The sequence below is a fragment of the Mizuhopecten yessoensis genome, unplaced genomic scaffold (genome assembly GCF_002113885.1).
Source record: "Mizuhopecten yessoensis strain PY_sf001 unplaced genomic scaffold, ASM211388v2 scaffold10409, whole genome shotgun sequence".
Lineage (NCBI taxonomy): Eukaryota > Metazoa > Mollusca > Bivalvia > Pectinida > Pectinidae > Mizuhopecten > Mizuhopecten yessoensis.
In genome coordinates, this window is record NW_018408532.1 from 984,584 (window position 1) to 1,006,402 (window position 21,819).

At 37.5% G+C, this 21,819-nt stretch overlaps 2 protein-coding genes across 2 annotated transcripts; both read left to right on the forward strand.

The window, feature by feature from the left end:
* The first annotated feature begins 17,637 nt into the window (after positions 1-17,637).
* Positions 17,638-18,696, forward strand: LOC110460479 (cell surface glycoprotein 1-like). Its single transcript, XM_021513414.1, has one exon. It carries the CDS (start codon positions 17,638-17,640, stop codon positions 18,694-18,696), a length of 1,059 nt encoding a protein of 352 aa, XP_021369089.1.
* Positions 18,697-19,007: 311 nt separating this feature from the next.
* LOC110460480 (cell surface glycoprotein 1-like) lies at positions 19,008-19,571 on the forward strand. Its single transcript, XM_021513415.1, has one exon. The coding sequence runs from the start codon at positions 19,008-19,010 to the stop codon at positions 19,569-19,571; it is 564 nt and encodes a 187-aa protein (XP_021369090.1).
* Positions 19,572-21,819: the final 2,248 nt, after the last annotated feature.

Below are 21,819 nucleotides of genomic sequence, written 5' to 3' on the forward strand. Positions count from 1 at the left end.
TGTATGAAATGAGACATTAAAACTCTACTGTCCTTAAGCACATGCATATTATCAACAAATTAATCTTCACTATGTTATTTCTATCTAAAACAGCAATCTTGATGAAGTTGTTTTACAGGATGGCAAGTTGTTATATTGAAGAGCTTCAGATTTGCAGACCTAAAAAGTCACATCAGTAATTACATTACGCAGCAGAACCAAGAGGCAGTGAAAGTTATAATTACCAAGTATAAAACTGGCCAAACTACACCGAGTTACTTCTGATTCCAGTCATCAGGGTTTACTGAATTATTGTTTACCTCAACAGTTAACAAACAAAACAGAAAAAAACAACATCAGTACACAAACACAGTAGCAATCCCTATTATGTCAAACTAGCAAGGACCAAATAACGAAGAGGATTTCGACTTCTTTATATAATGTCCTTAGTTATATATCTTCCCTTTACAAATTCACAACTGGCTTCGTTTCCTTGAAACTGTTTGTCATGCTCAAACTCCGATTCTGTACTCAAATTTTATGTTTTTGTTCCAGTGTGAAATAAATGAAACAAGAGGCCCTCTGGGCCTGTATCATGCACTCACCTGGATATTTGAGCAGCCATGGGGAAAATATTCTCAATTAAATTAATTTTGCAAATATTTCCATATATTGATCGAGTCTCCTTGGCTTAAGAATGTCTAAACTAAATCTAAATTTATATTACTCTGTACCATGTACCTGTTGGCCAAATATCATTGCTCTAGGCCTCTTGGTTTTTCAAAAGAGGTTGCTTGAAGGTTTTAAACTCATTTGACACTTGTGATCTTGAAAGTAGGTCAAGGACATTTATCTGAGGAAACTTTATAGCACTTCATGCCAGGTACCTACTGGCCAAGTATCATTACTCTCACTGGGCCTCCTTAGGTAGCATACACTATAATCCATACATGGCAGCAACGACAGCACAGGATATTTCAAACTCTTTCCCTGACCCTTTTATGTTTGAGGCAATGATTTTTTACTTTATAGCTCAATTTTAAATTTTTTAAATTTTAATTTAACGTCATATACAAAAGTAGGTACTACAGTTAGGCAACTGAAATATTAATTTTTACAGGGTTTCATTAAAGCATTTGCTTTTAACAAAGATTATCTCAATATGGGATTGGTTTTAAAATGGAAAACACATTATCAATTTAATTATCTCAATTTTTCTAAAGATGTCATCTGGTCATACTTGTTATATGATAATTTTGCAGTTATAATGATCTTACTTTTAAAAGTACATGGACAAATCATCAACGTTAATGACTTGGCCAAGTCAATGTTTTCAAGCACTCCAAAAATTGAAACTTATACGACTTCCACAAAACTACATTACAACACAAATTCTGTTGAATCACCCATGTGTCAGGGTAATTTCATTTTAGAAAGTGCATATAACATTGTACTAAAAATATTCTTTTAAGTACAGAACTATTTCCAGACAACAGTCATAACGCAATATATAGAACAATTGTGTCACAGGAGATTTACATAGAACGTGAAGTCAGCTCTTACTTCACTGGTTATATTTCCCAATAGAGCAACTAATACAGTCTAGGATTTAAGCATCTTTAAAAAGCAGCTTTAAATATCTATATCTTGACATTTTAACTAAAAGTAATTAAAACTCAAATTTACAGGGACAATATTAAATGTACAATTATAATTGATAATATGTATGCTTTTTCAATAACGCCAAGTTATTAAACATACACAAAATCACAACCTTGATTTTAGCACCCATACATGACTAACAAAAGTAGTTTAAGTAACTGGTTTTAAATCAACTTGAATGGGTAACTGATATTAATACTTGCCAATTTTATTTTAAATTTCCATGGGGAGATTACAAATTCTCAGATTTAAAAGCATAAATAAAATGTGGGCACGTACACTCTAGAGAAAAAATAGTGCTTTTAAATGGCATCTTTGTAGCTTTTCTTTCCGATGAAATGATCAGATCTTTGAAAATAGCGGTAGTTTAGCAAATTCACTGATTGAAAATGCTAAATTGTAGGGCCCCAAATCCCTAAATAGGGAGAATTAACAAGTATGGATAGTATTGGCATATGAGAAAAGTTTCATAACTCTTTCTGTTATATGTCAATCAAGCAATGCTTATAGCAATTAAATACTGCCAGCTAGACAGGCATTGCAGTAATTGAACCTTTGACCTCTTGGTGTAGCCTTGACCTTGGGTATAATACCTTTGTTTTGTACATTGCACTTTGTCTAAAACTGAAACATTCATCTATGGGTATATTTTTACCAAATAATGTTCAGCAGTTTGAAATAGTCAAGATAAGAGTTCCTCTGAATTAACCTTTGACCTTTTGCTGTGACCTTGACCTTGGGTTAAGAATCTGTGTGTGGTATGTACACTACACACCGTCTAGTCATAATACACAAATGGATGGCCAAAACAGTTAAAAAGAACAGACAATGTGACTACTATAGACTCCTCTTTACATTGTTGAGAGGGACATTATACAAATCAGTAACTTGTTTGAAAAGGTAGGTGGCGCCTGTGACATCTAAATAATGACTACGTTAATGATAGGGTCATTAACAAATGGCATATATTGTGCTACATCAATGCCATTGCTATTTGAAAGGTATACATAGAAACATTACCATGCACTTGTAAATAAACAATTGGCTGTACTCATATAAGTTATAATTAATGTCCCGAGCTATTCATTATTTGCTTTAAATTACTGCCTTATCATAACTAAAACCGTTCAAATATTAAGTAATATAGAAAAACTGACTACAAAAATAAAACGTTTGGCAATATATCAACTGTTTATAATCTAAATGAACCGGATGTGAAAAGAGCAGTCGTTTCTGTCTGTATAGTAGAAGGGGAATGGTGCTGCTGGCAACAGGAATATTTTGGACATCATGTCTACTTTCGTCATAATGTCAAAATATTATTACGTATTAATGTTTTTTTCATTCACAAATTGTCTCCACTATCTTATTGTTTGTAGCTTAAGGGTATACCATGGTACTTTTACTTCACACACGTTACAAAAGAACGGCATGAATTGCGTTCAGATATCATAAACAACCCAACTTCACCAGATGTACTTTTACTGAGCTCAAACAAAGGAAATTAGTCTGAAGATAGCATAAAAATTGCTGTAGAATGTATAATATCATACATATGTAGTCACCTTGTCTCCATATAGCTGGAATCTGAACAGAAATGTGCACTTATTCTGTATCCTAGGCGTTCACTACACTGCAATCAAATTATACACTTACAACAACTGATGGAGATCTGCAGATTGACGGGATGATGGGGATATATAGGGGCGTTACAGCGATCGTTACAATAATGTAACATCATTATTGCTAAAACCGTATTCCATAAGAATCCAATATGATTGTCAACTAAACAACAGTAGTCTGCTAATTGTGTTAGATATGATATTTGTCAAAAAACTAAATTGTGTTAGAAATTGCGCTACGCCAGGGAGCATGCATTTCTTCATCTACTATAGGCATTAATTTGTTTAAGAATAAAAATTTTAACCAACCTTGACAAGTACAATGTTTGTTTGTTTTAAAAGCACTCTGAAGAGAAATTGAATCTAAAACTCAATTTATCTACTGTAAAGTGATGATGTTTGTTTGTTGTCACATGTCTGGCATAAGCTCTGTATAGGTGTACTGACAACAGTAAGTTGTGTGCTGTCAAACAAACCAAGGGAAATAACTCTGACATTCAGTCATTTTTTTTCTTTTCTTTTTAAGATCAATGGTTTCTTAGACTACAGACTATATGTTATCAGTGTATGCTGCCAACCAAACCAAGGGAAATAACTCAGTCAATTTCTTTTTTCTTTTAGATCTCAGTGGTGACTAAGGCTACAGAAGCATCTATCCAAAAGCTTTACAATTCCTTTTTAAATTATAACATTAATTTAAATTGATTAATTTATTAAATTTTGAAAAATAAAATATCTATAATTTACTTCAGATCATGTTTGGAGATAAAACACAAGTGCCTCCAAAATCAGGAATCAAACTCATGTCTGCCAACATATCAACATTAAAATGTTTTCAAAATCTGTAGACCTCTGGGTCACTAATCACCAACCTGGGAGCTGGTAGTTTCATACAAATCTATTCAGTCAGTCAATTCATATAATAGCTGAGGAAGCTATCCAATACAAATGCCCAAAGAACTAACGGCCAATGATTGTCTGATTTAAATATATCCATAAGTCAACCCACCTTATAAAACTGAGGATTGTCCATTACAAAGTCAGCTGATACAATGAAATCTAAGTCCTTCCAGTACACTACGGTCAAGAATTGTCTGATACAAACATAAGTCAGCCCAGTACACTACAGCCAAGGATTGTCTGATACAAACATAAGTCAGCCCAGTACACTACGGTCAAGGATTGTCTGATACAAACATAAGTCAGCCCAGTACACTACAGCCAAGGATTGTCTGATACAAACATAAGTCAGTCAAGTACACTACAGCCAAGGATTATCTGATACAAACATAAGTCAGCCCAGTACACTATGGCCAAGGACTTTCTGATACAAACATAAGTCAGCCCAGTACGTACACTATGGCCAAGGACTTTCTGATACAAACATAAGTCAGCCCAGTACACTACGGCCAAGGACTTTCTGATACAAACATAAGTCAGCCCAGTACACTATGGCCAAGGACTTTCTGATACAAACATAAGTCAGCCAAGTACACTATGGCCAAGGACTTTCTGATACAAACATAAGTCAGCCCAGTACACTATGGCCAAGGACTTTCTGATACAAACATAAGTCAGCCCAGTACACTATGGCCAAGGATTGTCTGATACAAACATAAGTCAGCCCAGTACGTCACTACAGCCAAGGATTGTCTGATACAAACATAAGTCAGCCCAGTAAACTACTGCCAAGGATTGTCTGATACAAACATATAAGTCAGCCCAGTACACTACGGCCAAGGATTGTCTGATACAAACATAAGTCAGTCATGTACACTACGGTCAAGGATTGTATGATACAAACATAAGACAGTCAAGAATGCTACGGTCAAGGATTGTATGATACAAACATAAGTCAGCCCAGAACGTCACTACAGCCAAGGATTGTCTGATACAAACATAAGTCAGTCAAGTACACTACGGTCAAGGATTGTCTGATACAAACATAAGTCAGTCAAGTACACTATGGCCAAGGATTGTCTGATACAACTGTGGTCAAACTGCATGGACATAATTAAGTAATGGTCAACACCAGAGACCTATTATATAGACACAAGTGTGGTCAAACTTGACATAAGTAATGGTCAACACCAGAGACCTATTATACAGACACAAGTGTGGTCAAACTGCATGGACATAAGTAATGGTCAACAACAGAAGGCTATACAACAGACATATAAATGGGGTCAAACTGGACATTGATTCTAGTCAATGGTAGAGAGCTATTACAGACACAAGTGTGATTAAACTTGACATTGGCAATGGTCAACACAGGAGACCTCAAACCGACACAAGTGTATAGTCAAACTTGACATAGATTTTGGTAATTGGTTTAGATCTATATAACAGGACACGATTGTGGCAATACTGCACATTACATTAATTGATGGTCAAAGATGCAATATCATGCTAAAACAGACACAGTTAAATATTGATAAAGTGGACATAGAAAATAGTCAATGATGGATCCGTCTACTGTAGACACAGATAGGGTCTTAGTTGACATAAATGCTACTCAATAGGAACATTTTACAACAGAAATAGTCTATAACGGCAGAATAGGAAATCTGTGTCCAGACAGAGATATGGCCAAAAACACGGCTGTCATTGTATAATCCAGAAAAAACTAATCACACTAAAATCACAACTAAATGTCCAGTTAGGGAGGGTTTGGATAAAGACTTAACTGACCTAAGCTCATTAATGCCCGGTATGATTTTGACCAACAAACTGAAATAGCTAATGTAATGGTGACAACCCAGCCTGGCTAGCTATACATGTAATACTCTATCGTAAGGCGTCCTTCCATTCATTAAAGAGCTCTGAATCTGAAGAACAAGAAATATGACAGACGGGTGTTGTTATATACTACCAATAAGAAATGATTGCGGAGACTGAGTGTTTGTGCATCAATTTTTTTAAGGCTGGGCTAACCAACAAAGATTGCTGACTAAGAGGTTTTTGAATACAGTAATGGCAGTCAATAGTTAACTGCTTTTCATGTCTTCTACGATATACCAGTTCTAATTAGTAAATCAAATCCGTTCTAGTTGATATCCTTCATCTTTGTATTATGGTCACGATTTCACCTAGCAGGGATAGATATAGTCTAACGAGCACTATATACAGAAGGTTCTGGATGAAAAAGCTTTTTGATACAATTTTTCTCAGCTAAAGAGTACTATGAAGCTAAATACAGTGTTACCATTGTCCCTTTTAGGACATATTTTATAAGCCTTTTTTCCCCAAAAATGTTTCATATAAATCATCTCTTGAAATCTATTTTACAGAATAGCATTTGTTCTGTGTTCCAATCTGTACATAGCCTAAGAATCATTTAGCAGATTTACCCAATAATCTTAGATTTCAGAATGTGGATAACAAGGCATGCATCGCTCATCTGGTATTAATATCACACTTGTAACCTTAAAAAGTGGACTCAAAGAAAGCTACAGGCAAAATATCAATGTCTTGACTCAAAGTCAATCAAAGGAATTTGTTAGAAAATTGAAATACATTTGACCCCTGTAAGCTTGAAAGTCATTAAGGACATTAAGGTGAACAATCTTTATAGCCCTGCATCCCAGAATGCAACCTGCCAAATATCAACACTCTATACCCTTTGTTTATTGAGAGGAGAATTTAAGACTTAAAGATTTATATACAATTGACTAGTCAAATTCTGGTCAAATATCATCACCCTCGACCTTTTGGTTATTCAGAAGAAGTTGTTAAAAGATTTCAACATATTTGACCTTTTTGACCTTGAACGTAGGTGATGGTCATTCATTTGAACAAAGTTGGAAGTTCGCAATCGATCTTCATTCTAGCATGCTACTCACTGGCTAAATATCATTACCCTGGACTTTTTGTTATTTAGGAGATGTCTGAAGTTTGTTTTAAGACAATTGACCCTGTGTAAATATATCTGTAATCACCAGCACCCAGAGGTAGATCCTGTATACTGTTTATAGTTTGACAGCAGTACTTTATAATGGAAACAACCTCCCCAGGTACTGCTGTCTCCTGGTAGTAAAGTGCTAATCTCTGTATCCAATGCTCAAGGACAAACAGTACTTTGACCTTAAAGTTTAACATTGGAAACAGAGATTGGCACTTTACTACCAGGAGACGGTACCTGGGGAGGTTGTTTCCATTATAAAGTACTGCTGTCAAACTATAAACACATCAAAGTTCAGGTCTAATTAGCACAGGAACTATCTCCAATGACAGGGGTTGATGACATGATCTACCTTTGGGTGCTGGTGTTAACAGATATATTTACACCGGGTTAAATCAACGATACAAATCAGGAAACCAAATCAATGTAAACGTACTGTAACACACCAGAGCCATTGTCAATGTTATAGTTGTGGGATCGCACAACGCTACACAATGTGCGGTGTGCGCACAATGTGTGCACAGTGTGTGAACGATGTGTGCACGATGTGCGAACGATAAAAAGTTGGACGATCATTGCTTGTGCACACTTGTGTGCATAATGGACGAACGTTGTGGGATAACAATCTTGTTTGGTGTAAATTGAGGAATGTCTTAACAATATATATGGTTTGGTGTTTAAACATATAAACTTGATTTTTACGTATGTTTCTATATTCTACCTACATCTATAAGCTTATCTTTATGTCTTAGTGATGCTTTCTTAAAATCAGAAATTGTGTTTTCGGTATTTTTTACACGACCTTAATCGACACATGTAAAATTACAACACTGTCCCGTATACAGGTAAACACAGCCACTTTGTACATGTACCTGGAAAGTAGTTTTCCCCCGCTCGGGGTGCTTACGTTTTTCGTTGAGAAGGTGTGAAAACCCTTGTGAAGGGGAGCTGAGGCAAACCGAATGCAAATAACAAATACTACACGTCAATTTATGTTTTCATTACGGTCATACGGTATTATATATCAGCTCTATGTGTCACGCACCTGCCAGGTAAAACTCCACGCACTCATCAAATTGTTATTTACCTGTTCTGTTACCTTGGAGCCAAACCCATTCAACGGTCACTGAAATGCTGTGTTACACGCATTGTAAAACTGTACATAATCTTCAAAACTGTGATGAGATATTACAGTAATACAAGCAGTTTTAATTGTTGCATACAAGCTTTCCCCATTTTTTTTCATTACGTAATATTGATTTACAAATTGTACCCAATCACACAGTTGTGCGGAGAAAAGCGCACAACGGGGCGAACGATTGTTAAACTGCACAGTTGTGCGAACCATATGTGGACGATGTGCAGACTGTGTGTGAATGACGATGCACTGTGCAGTGCACACACCTTTGTCAATGTTACTGTACCACACCAGAACCATTGTCAATGTTACTGTACCACTCCAGAACCATTGTCAATGTTACTGTACCACACCAGAGCCATTGTCAATGTTACTGTACACCACACCAGAACCATTGTCAATGTTACTGTACCACACCAGAACCAATGTCAGTGTTACTGTACCACATCAGAACCATTGTCAATGTAACTGTACCACTCCAGAGCCATTGTCACACCAGAACCATTGTCAATGTTACTGTACCATACCAGAACCATTGTCAATGTTACTGTACCACACCAGAACCATGGTCAATGTTACTGTACCACACCTGAGCCATTGTCAATGTTACTGTACCACACCAGAGCCATTGTAAATGTTACTGTACCACACCAGAACCATTGTCAACGTTACTGTACCACACCAGAACCATTGTCAATGTTACAGTGTTACTGTACCACATCAGAACCATTGTCAATGTTACTGTACCACACCAGACCCATGGTCAATCTTACTGGACCACACCAGAACCATTGTCAATGTTACTGTACCACACCAGAGCCATGGTCAATGATACTGTACCACACCAGAGCCATGGTCAATGTTACTGTACCACACCAGAACCATTGTCAATGTTACTGTACCACACCAGAACCATTGTCAATGTTACTGTACCACACCAGAACCATTGTCAATGTTACTGTACCACACCAGAACCATTGTCAATGTTACTGTACCACACCAGAACCATTGTCAATGTTACTGTACCACACCAGAACCATTGTCAATGTTACTGTACCACACCAGAACCATTGTCAATGTTACTGTACCACACCAGAACCATTGTCAATGTTACTGTACCACACCAGAACCATTGTCAATGTTACTGTACCACACCAGAACCATTGTCAATGTTACTGTACCACACCAGAACCATTGTCAATGTTACTGTACCACACCAGAACCATTGTCAATGTTACTGTACCACACCAGAACCATTGTCAATGTTACTGTACCACACCAGAACCATTGTCAATGTTACTGTACCACACCAGAACCATTGTCAATGTTACTGTACCACACCAGAACCATTGTCAATGTTACTGTACCACACCAGAACCATTGTCAATGTTACTGTACCACACCAGAACCATTGTCAATGTTACTGTACCACACCAGAACCATTGTCAATGTTACTGTACCACACCAGAACCATTGTCAATGTTACTGTACCACACCAGAACCATTGTCAATGTTACTGTACCACACCAGAACCATTGTCAATGTTACTGTACCACACCAGAACCATTGTCAATGTTACTGTACCACACCAGAACCATTGTCAATGTTACTGTACCACACCAGAACCATTGTCAATGTTACTGTACCACACCAGAACCATTGTCACACCAGAACCATTGTCACATCAGAACCATTGTCAATGTTACCGTACCATACCAGAACCATTGTCAATGTTATTGTACCACACCAGAACCATTGTCAATGTTACTGTACCACACCAGAACCAGTGTCAATGTTATTGTACCACACCAGAACCATTGTCAATTTTACTGTACCACACCAGAGCCATTGTCAATGTTACTGTACCACACCAGAACCATGGTCAATGTTACTGTACCACACCTGAGCCATTGTCAATGTTACTGTACCACACCAGAACCATTGTCAATGTTATTGTACCACACCAGAACCATTGTCAATGTTATTGTACCACACCAGAACCATTGTCAATGTTACTGTACCACACCAGAACCATTGTCAATTTTACTATACCACCATTTTCGATGTTACCATACCTTGTTGTGGTGTTAAAGCTATTGTCAAATATCAGTGATGTACTTGTTAATGCCTCGATTTAGCTTGAATTATACAGCAAGCAGTTTTACATGTCACTGAGACCACAGAACAATTCCACAAACAATCAATGCAGTTCATACCTCTGGGACTAGTTACACTATTATAAACCTGGATAGGTATATTGCATTCTACAGATCTTACAAATCTTGGGTCTACACAGGTCAACCTAAAGTTCAGCAGACTTCATTTGATTTCTATGCGAACCCATTGAATATGTCTGTCAGAAAATTAATTATACAATAAATCTTGCTATAGTGTTCCCACGTGTCCAGAGAAGTTTCAGTTCTATAAAGATGTTGACAGTTGACAATAGATTGAGAGAGACTTTAGGAAAAAAGGTCCTGGGGTTCATGAAATATGTTAATATGAATTGTTAATAGTGAGATGGCATTCAAACAAGGGCTATTATACTGAGGTTTCACTGAATTTCTATTATATTTTTACCAGCTAGATTGAGAGGAATGATGTTTCTTTCTTTATATTGTTTACAGATAACAAGATGTTAAGAAAAAAGAAACTAGAGCACTTTACCATATATTTCTTAGGTTTGTTTATTTCTGTTGCAAATAGCTTTCATCAAATAGCTTTCATCATACAGCTTTCATCACACAGCTTTCATCATACAGCTTTCATCATACAGCTTTTATCACACAGCTTTCATCACACAGCTTTCGAACATCATACAGATTTCATCATACAGCTTTTATCACACAGCTTTCATCACACAGCTTTCATCATACAGCTTTTATCACACAGCTTTCATCACACAGCTTTTATCACACAGCTTTCATCACACAGCTTTCGAACATCATACAGATTTCATCATACAGCTTTCATCACACAGCTTTCATCATACAGATTTCATCATACAGCTTTCATGATCGGACTTCAGTGATATTGCATTTTTTCATTACATTAGTCATCTGTGAGAATGAAACATGTTCAGGACATAATCATTTTTGTTTTGTTTTAAGGAACAATATCTTAATGTTTGCTTGTGCTTTACGTCCTATTGTCAGCTATGGTCATTACAGGTCGTGTCAGGTTTTGGTGGTGGAGGAAAGCCGGAGTTCCCTGGAGAAAATCCACCAATCTATGGCCAGTACCTGGCGACTGCCCCACGTCACGTAGGCCTCGAACCCGCGACCCAGTGGTGGAGGGCTCTAAGTGCTAGCAGAATGTCAGACACCTTCACCACTTGGTCACCACGGCCCCTTGACTTATAATGCACCAGTAAAGTATGTATGAACAATTCTACTGAAAATATCACACTGTTGCAGTGTCCTGTCTAATCCATACACAAGAGACGAACTTGGATACGTGAAGGTAGCCACGAACACTGAAGCGTTATATGTTCTCTTACTTCAGTGATTAGATACATGTAAAAAATAGCACAGGATCTTGTATAAAACTAACATAAGAGTTGTAAAATTATTGTTAATTAGCATACACAAATATGTAAGCCCCAAACCACAGAAATGTCCTATAGCAATACATTATCCCAATCTTTCCACCAGGGTCCGTATCCATTAAACCATTGCCATGCTCAAACTAAGATTTTGTGCTCCAGACCAATTTCATTTTTGGGTGATTAATTAATAAAAAATAACATTTTGTCAGTGATCTGGTAGAATTTTGGAGAGAATTAGGGTCAAATACTGTTTTTTATATTTAAACTGGACTTTTTTAATCGTTTTTACATAATTTTGAGCCAGTTACAAGAAAGTAGGTTTGAGCACAGAGTCCATGCTTCAATACCCAATGATTTCATGAATACAGGGCCCAGGTCTAATGGTTAAAATATAAGTAAATAATATATGTCATCTCATCAAATAATCCTTTTGTCCATTGTCATACTAACAGCTTTGGTTTATGCACTACAAGTACTCGTTTTAAATGTTTCCTGTTTTCCGTTACAGGATAAAGCTTAAAAGCACCATTAAGAATTCCAGTGTTACATTGCACCAAACTTCTCAAGTATTTAAGCTGCCCACCCATGTAGGTAGGTTTTACACTTGAGCATGCTTTCTGCATGTTTAAATCTATAGCTGAACCAGAAGATCGCAATCTCCTTTTTTATTCAGCATTGGAAAGAGGTCTTTTCTTTTGCAAAATTAAATCCTGTATAGTGCAAAAGAAACCTTGCAGGTACTGTGGCGTTGACTTCGATCGCCTTTTCTCATATCAGCAGGTTAAATCTAGCATTTGTTTTATTTTTCCCTACATAGCAAAAGATTTTGTTAATACTACATACAGGAAGTGAAACTTGTCAAATATATAAGATAAAAAGGAATTTAAATGTGAGGCTTTTACTTGACAGGTCAGAACTGAGTCAGCTTAGAGTAACACTTTGCACATTTATTGTGTAACCATAATACCTCTGACCCAATCGAAGATAAAGTCGCTATTCGTTGGATTCTGCTCTCGTAACATCACGTGAATTTGCAACTGAATAATAATGATGTATACGTCGTGGTAGTCGTCGTGTTAGGGCTTCGCACACTTATACTCAACATCAATTTAAGTCTCGGGAAAGGCTTTGCAAACTTATACTTGACATAGATATATAAGTCATTGCAATTTTTTATCTTGTCATACCAATAAACTTACAAAATTTATGAATTTCTATGACTTCAATTTTAACCACAGTTGCCAACAGCAGGGTAAATTTAACTCAAACTTGTTTGGCACAAGAGAAATTGAGTTACGTGGATGTTTAAACTATAATCAGGCTTGATCTCATTGACTGTATATATATATGTCATCGCTTTAAACCAAAGTGTTAACTTGGCGAGTATACATGTACTGGATTAAAGTTTGAATCAATAGAATTCTGTTTCAATTAAAATAAGGACAAATCCTTTAACATGAAAGAAACACTTGCTATTCAATGGTTTCTAAAAAAAATGTTGATTTAATCACATATCAGCTTAAATGTGCAAAACTGAGCGAGCTCTTTTGGAATGCAATTGTTTTCCTTTTTGATACCGACAAATACAGCTAAGCCTTGTCAGATTATGACAAGACCTAGAATATTAGCTTGGACACGATCACCAAGACCTGGAACATTAGCCTTAAGGACACGATCACCAAGACCAGGAACATGAGCTTTAAGGACACGATCACCAAGACCAGGAACATCAGCTTTAAGGACACGATCACCAAGACCAGGAACATCAGCTTTAAGGACACGATCACCAAGACCAGGAACATCAGCTTTAAGGACACGATCACCAAGACCAGGAACATCAGCTTTAAGGACACGATCACCAAGACCAGGAACATCAGCTTTAAGGACACGATCACCAAGACCAGGAACATCAGCTTTAAGGACACGATCACCAAGACCAGGAACATCAGCTTTAAGGACACGATCACCAAGACCAGGAACATCAGCTTTAAGGACACGATCACCAAGACCAGGAACATCAGCTTTAAGGACACGATCACCAAGACCAGGAACATCAGCTTTAAGGACACGATCACCAAGACCAGGAACATCAGCTTTAAGGACACGATCACCAAGACCTGGAACATCAGCTTTAAGGACACGATCACCAAGACCAGGAACATCAGCTTTAAGGACACGATCACCAAGACCAGGAACATCAGCTTTAAGGACACGATCACCAAGACCAGGAACATCAGCTTTAAGGACACGATCACCAAGACCAGGAACATCAGCTTTAAGGACACGATCACCAAGACCAGGAACATCAGCTTTAAGGACACGATCACCAAGACCAGGAACATCAGCTTTAAGGACACGATCACCAAGACCAGGAACATCAGCTTTAAGGACACGATCACCAAGACCAGGAACATCAGCTTTAAGGACACGATCACCAAGACCAGGAACATCAGCTTTAAGGACACGATCACCAAGACCAGGAACATCAGCTTTAAGGACACGATCACCAAGACCAGGAACATCAGCTTTAAGGACACGATCACCAAGACCAGGAACATCAGCTTTAAGGACACGATCACCAAGACCAGGAACATCAGCTTTAAGGACACGATCACCAAGACCAGGAACATTAGCTTTAAGGACACGATCACCAAGACCAGCAACATCAGCTTTAAAGACACGATCACCAAGACCAGGAACATCAGCTTTAAGGACATGATCACCAAGACCAGGAACATTAGCTTTAAGGACACGATCACCAAGACCTTGAACATTAGCTTTAAGGACACAATCACAAAAACCTGGAACATTAGCTAGGACACGATCACCAAGACCAGGAACATGAGCTTTAAGGACACGATCACCAAGACCAGGAACATTAGCTTTAAGGACACGATCACCAGGACCTGGAACATCAGCTTTAAGGACACGATCACCAGGACCTGGAACATTAGCTTTATGGACACGATCACCAAGACCAGGAACATGAGCTTTAAGGACACGATCACCAAGACCAGGAACATGAGCTTTAAGGACACGTTCACCAAGACCAGGAACATTAGCTTTATGGACACGATCACCAAGACCTGGAACATTAGCTAGGACACGATCACCAAGACCAGGAACATCAGCTTTAAGGACACGATCACCAGAACCTGGAACATTAGCTTTATGGACACGATCACCAAGACCAGGAACATCAGCTTCAAGGACACGATCACCAAGACCTGGAACATCAGCTTTAAGGACACGATCATCAAGACCTGGAACATTAGCTTTAAGGACACGATCACCAGGACCTGGAACATTAGCTTTATGGACACGATCACCAAGACCTGGAACATTAGCTAGGGCACGATCACCAAGACCAGGAACATCAGCTTTAAGTACACGATCACCAAGACCTGGAACATCAGCTTAAAGGACACGATCACCAAGACCTAGAACATCAGCTTTAAGGACACGATCACCAAGACCCGGAACATCAGCTTTATGGACACGATCACCAAGACCTAGAACATCAGCTTTAAGGACACGATTACCAAGACCTGGAACATTAGCTAGGACACGATCACAAAGACCTGGAACATCAGCTTTAAGGACACGATCATCAAGACCTGGAACATTAGCTTTAAGGACACGATCACCAAGACCAGGAACATTAGCTAGGACATGATCACAAAGACCTGGAACATCAGCTTTAAGGACACGATCATCAAGACCTGGAACATTAGCTTAAAGGACACGATCACCAAGACCTAGAACATTAACTAGGACACGATAGGACACGACCACCAAGACCTGATACATGTAAGGTTATTGATAATCTGTTTCCAGCATTTCAGCAAGTTATTCAAGACATGTACAATGCCAAATTCCTAATGACATTGATGATATTAAGACATAAATATAATCTTAACCATGTAAATTGCTATCACAAATTTTCCAGAAGAGTAACGTTTAATCTAAACGCTGGTAGATCAACTATCTCTCAGTGACACGAATAGTAATTTAAAGGCTAAGAGGATGCTGGATTTTTCAGAAATAACTTGAAGCTGGCAAAATTGATTTTCCTGGATTTTTTTTCCATTACATGATATGTATCAATCAAACCAATGGTACCATTTAATTACATAACAAAACAGCCCGCAGAATTAGTTCATTCTTATCAGGGTGAACATTAGTTAAAGTTGCAAATTGTGCACACCATGTGCAGTGTATGCACATTGCACAATATGACGTGTGCACAGTATTTTTTTTGTTGTGAGTTCACAGCTGTAATTTAATAGTTTAACGTACTGAAGAGCTTGCACTGCTACGTCTTTCTGGTTTCTTTAGACTGATGGTTTTTTATATCCTGAAGCCTTTCCCAGCCTTCAGCAGCCATAACAAAAATTCCATGTAATACAATTAAACTTTAAGGATAAAGAAGCCATCCGGAAGTTCTCAATAAAACAAGTAGCAATACATCTAGTGATATTATTGTGATTTAATGATATAATCCGCTTTAGCCTTTACATTTATAACATTATCACTGCTATTGACCGAAGGTTGTTTACATTCAAATCGGAAAACTGGAAAACAGCAGCATTAACAAAGTGCAAAGATCTTAAAGAAAAGAACACAAAAAATATCACCCATCTGTAGTAACGGGTAGGTCTTTTTTTACATGCAAATTTAGATTTGGCTGTTGTGTAAGATACAAATAGACCGAGAAACCAAGAGTTTAAGCCGTGCAATAGGATTTTTTTTTTTTTTAACTTTTAAAATACACATGAATTATAATTTTTTGCACTGCATATTTGTCAAATCTAGTTTACCAGCATGCCTTACATGTCACTGGGCCATAAAACTTCAATTTTCTAGAAAAATTACTCAACAGAATCGATTAATTGTCAGTAACTCATCTGGAACATATTTATTTGTGGAGAAGGGGGACAGAAACAACCCACATCCCTCAATTATCTTTGGTTTCGGAACAATTAGCTACAATATCTTATTGTAAATCATCCATCTTTGCAGAACAGTACAGGGTGGGGGGGCGTGGGGGGGAAGAAGTGGCTGTTACACCGGCAATATAGGCTGCTATGGTATTTTGAATATTTCTCCCTTCATCAACAGGGGTATGATTTCATACTTGAATATAAATGCATAATCAATAAAATACAAAGGCGTTTAGGTGATCATCAATTTCTTGAAATGATGAATTTATTTTTGCTTGGCTACACACGTGTTCCACATACGTTTTGTGCTAGCAGACAACTACCAGTACTGAAATCTACATGTAGATCTACTTTTAATGAAAATCTGCATCACGATGTATTCTGATCTAAGTGGTTCAAATAGCTTATAGCTTTCAACTTAGCGTAGCGGTTTATCCACAGCACCCATGCACCATATGGAAAGGTTAACACTATAATGTCCTGCATCTCGCACAGCTATTACAAACCAAACAAGAGGTCCATTGGACCTGTATCGCTCACCTGATTTTATATATAAGTCATTACAACTGTATGCATTAGTACATCTTTATATGAAATTTCCCCAAAACCACACAAGATCTATGTTCTAACCCAACTGGGACCACAATATCTGACTTTCAACTAATCAGGCCTCTACTGAGTTACATGTTAACAGATTTTGAAATAAGTAATATGTCATATTACAGGGTGTAATTAGACAATAAGAAAACTGCACCATAGAATATGATAATCTAGCTGTACCATTTCTTAGGACCGCAGAAGGGTCAACTCAATTCAATTAAGAAATGTTTGTTCTTCCTCAATCAATGCCTACCAATAAACCCATGCCTACCAATAAACCCAAACCCATGCCTACCAATAAACCCATGCCTACCAATAAGATCATGCCTACCAATAAACCAATGCCTACCAATAAACCAATGCCTACCAATAAACCCAGGCCTACCAATAAGATCATGCCTACCAATAAACCCATGCCTACCAATAAGCCCATCCCTGCCAATAAACCCATGCCTACCAATAAACCCATGCCCGCAAATAAACCCATGCCAATCAATAAACCAATGCCTACCAATAAGATCATGCCTACCAATAAACCCATGCCTAACAATAAACCAATGCCTACCAATAAACCAATGCCTACCAATAAACCCAGGCCTACCAATAAGATCATGCCTACCAATAAACCAATGCCTACCAATAAACCCAGGCCTACCAATAAGATCATGCCTACCAATAAACCCATGCCTAACAATAAACCAATGCCTACCAATAAACCAATGCCTACCATAAAACCCATGCCTACCAATAAACCTATGCCTACCAATAAACCCATGCCTACCAATAAACCCATGCCCACAAATAAACCCATGCCAATCAATAAACCAATGCCTACCAATAAGATCATGCCAACCAATAAACCCATGCCTACCAATAAACCCATGCCTACAAAAAAAACAATGCCTACCAATAAACCCATGCCTACCAATAAGATCATGCCTACCAATAAACCCATGCCTACAAAAAAAACAATGCTTACCAATAAACCCATGCCTACCAATAAGCTCATGCCTACCAATAAACCAATGCCTATCAATAAACCCATGCCTACCAATAAGATCATGCCAACCAATAAACCCATGCCTACCAATAAACCCTTGCCTACCAATAAGATCGTGCCTATCATAAAACCCATGCCTACCAATAAACCCATGTCTACCAATAAGATCATGCCTACCAATAAACCAATGCCTACCAATAAACCTACCAATAAACCAATGCCTACCAATAAACCAATGCCTACCAAAAAACCCATGCCTACCAATAAACCCATGCCTACCAATTATAGATCATGCCTACCATAAAACCCATGCCTACCATACAGATAAAACCCACCAATAAACCAATGCCTACCAATAAGCCCATGCCTATCAATAAACCCATGCCTACCAATAACCCAATGCCTACCAATAAACCCATGCCTCCCAATAAACCCATGCCTACCAATAAACCAACGCCTACCAATAAACCCATGCCTACCAATAAACCAATGCCTACCAATAAGCCCATGCCTATCAATAAACCCATGCCTACCAATAAACCAATGCCTCCCAATAACCCCACGCCTACCAATAAACCAATGCCTCCCAATTAACCCATGCCTACCAATAAGACTATGCCTACCAATAAACCCATCCCTACCAATAAAATCATCCCTACCAATAAACCCATGCCTAGCAATAAACCAATGCCTACCAATAAACCCATGCCTAGCAATAAACCAATGCCTACCAATCAACCCATGCCTACCAACCAGATCAGGCCTACCAATAAACCCATGCCTACCAATAAGATTATGCCTACCAATAAACCCATGCCTACCAATAAATCCATGCCTACCAATAAGATCATGCCTACCAATAAACCAATGCCTACCAATAAACCCATGCCTACCAATAAGATCATGCCTACCAATAAACCCATGCCTACCAATAACCCCATGCCTCCCAATAAACCCATGCCTACCAATAAACCCATGCCTACCAATAAACCAATGCCCACCAATAAACCAATGCCTTCCAATAAACCCATGCCTACCTATAAACCAATGCCTACCAATAAACCCATGCCTACCAATAAACCAATGCCTACCAATAAACCAATGCCCACCAATAAACCCATGCCTACCAATAAACCAATGCCCACCAATAAACCCATGCCTACCAATGCCTACCAATAAGTCCATTCATATCGAATGCAGTTTTGCAGAAATACCAACATAATATTGCTATTCCATTGCCCTGTAATTAGCCCAGCCCCCTACTTTGAGTTACAGATTATGTGTATTGTAGGATACATATGGTATACCATAAAACATGAAGTAGCACATTATGTCTGTTAAAACATGAGGAAGTAATTGTTTCTTCTGACTGTAAGCAATAAAATGTCAGAAGTAAACATTACCAGAGGCAGTTATCAAATCACATGAAGCTTATTGAGTCGGAAATCTGACAAGCTGGGTTTGAAATTGTTCCCTTCTTCCACACCTCATTGTACCTTTTTATGTTCCAGGGATGTTATTTTTTGATATGATACATGTGTGTTTATTCATGTTTCTAACAGAGATGATTTTTTATTAATGAATGTCACGATTTATAAGCCTGCTTACTAAGACATATTTATGTTCGACCCATATTATACTGTCAAATTTGATAAAATAAGGATAAATAAAGACGATTTAAATGTTCTGTAATGGGAATAAACCAAAAATGTGTGAATCTAAATTGTGTGTCAGACTATATTCTTTTCATTATGAAAACTATAAAGTAATTAATAGCTCATATGCTATCAATGTGTTTTAAACAATATGCCCTGTTTGAGAACTGCATAGCTGGACTGTTGGAAAAATAGATAAATCTAAAAAGAATGAATATTAATGTCAAAAATTGCACATTCTTCTGTTTTGACTGCAATTAATGCATCAATGTCGAACCCCCAGAAACCGCCACAACAAACATTTGCATCCCAGCACAAATACTAAAAAAAGTGTTAATGTCTCAATTCCAGCATTTGTGCCAAAAGGGAGGCCAACCCGACCAAGGATATGTATCTCTCACCACACCACCCTTAACTCATTCACCCCTGAAACCTCATTTGAACTCTTCCAAATCAAAGGTTGGAATAGTTCATTATAAACATTTAGGGGTGAATGAGGGTATAGACTGATTACAGAGTAGTATTATTTCATATTTTGGGAAGTAGCAATTAACAATTGACAAAGACCCTGGTAACGAATTAAATTCAGAATATGACAAATTTAACTTATATTTTCTCATACTTTGTTATGATTTATTCTTTAAAATCTAACTGACTGAGAAGTCAAAGTAAGTCACTAGCATTTGAATGTACTGCCATTTGTCATTTTGAACAGACCTATACACACCTGTCCAATTGAAGTAACACTAATTTACTGTATACCTATTTCAAATTAAGGTGATACATATTGTAGGCTCATGATCATGTTCATTTTATTTTCCAAAAGTTTACAACTTAATTATAAGTACAGGAGATTACTACAATAATCCATACATATACAATACTACATGCTTCACCAGGGCGGCAGTTTGTATTTGAAAACAAATAAGTGGCATGTATTTTGAATGAATGATGTACTAGTTATAAAATAAGTGACATGTATTTGAATGAATGTACATTATAAATGATATACTATAGCTAGTTAAAGAAAAATTAATAAAAATATTGTATTGAAGGATAACGCATTGTTGTTGGTTCGTACATTTAAATTTGTTTTCAGATTCTCTCTCAACATAAACAATTTGTGCAGAAACTTTCCAAATTTGCATAATTCAGATGTATTGCTAGAGTTCATAAGACTGATGAATTTAAACATGCTGGGTTTTGACCAATAATATTTTTTCATGTGAATATGTCTGAAGTATCTGAAAAGATGGACATTTAAGCACGAAGTGGTATTCGTCCTCAGTATCTAAATTGCATAATTTACAGATTCTTAAGTTCCTTGGTACAAATGCATGCATTCACCTCTGACATGACAAAACACCACAATGAACCCACAATGCTTTATCTAAAAAGTAAAACTGGGCCAATTAATGAGAACATCTAGCTGTGAACGGTATAACAGACAGTGAGAAAGGCTTTACATTGATTAGCTATTTATATCAGGTGACAGACAGAATGTCCAACAGTGGCCCTGATTAGCTGGTGCTGCCTGACATACAGCACAGACTGGCTGCAAAACAACGCTTTGTATGACAGTAGGCACAGAATAAGACATTCATCCTCTGAACAATTACATCCCACAACCACACACATTACATAGGCTATTGTTGAGCTGGCATTCCTAACATAGGCAGCTACTTGCCAACTCTCCCTTTTTTTGAGGAAGAATCCTGACTTTGAGCCCTAAAATTGAGCATTTTCAACCAGTGAATTTGCTAAACTATTTC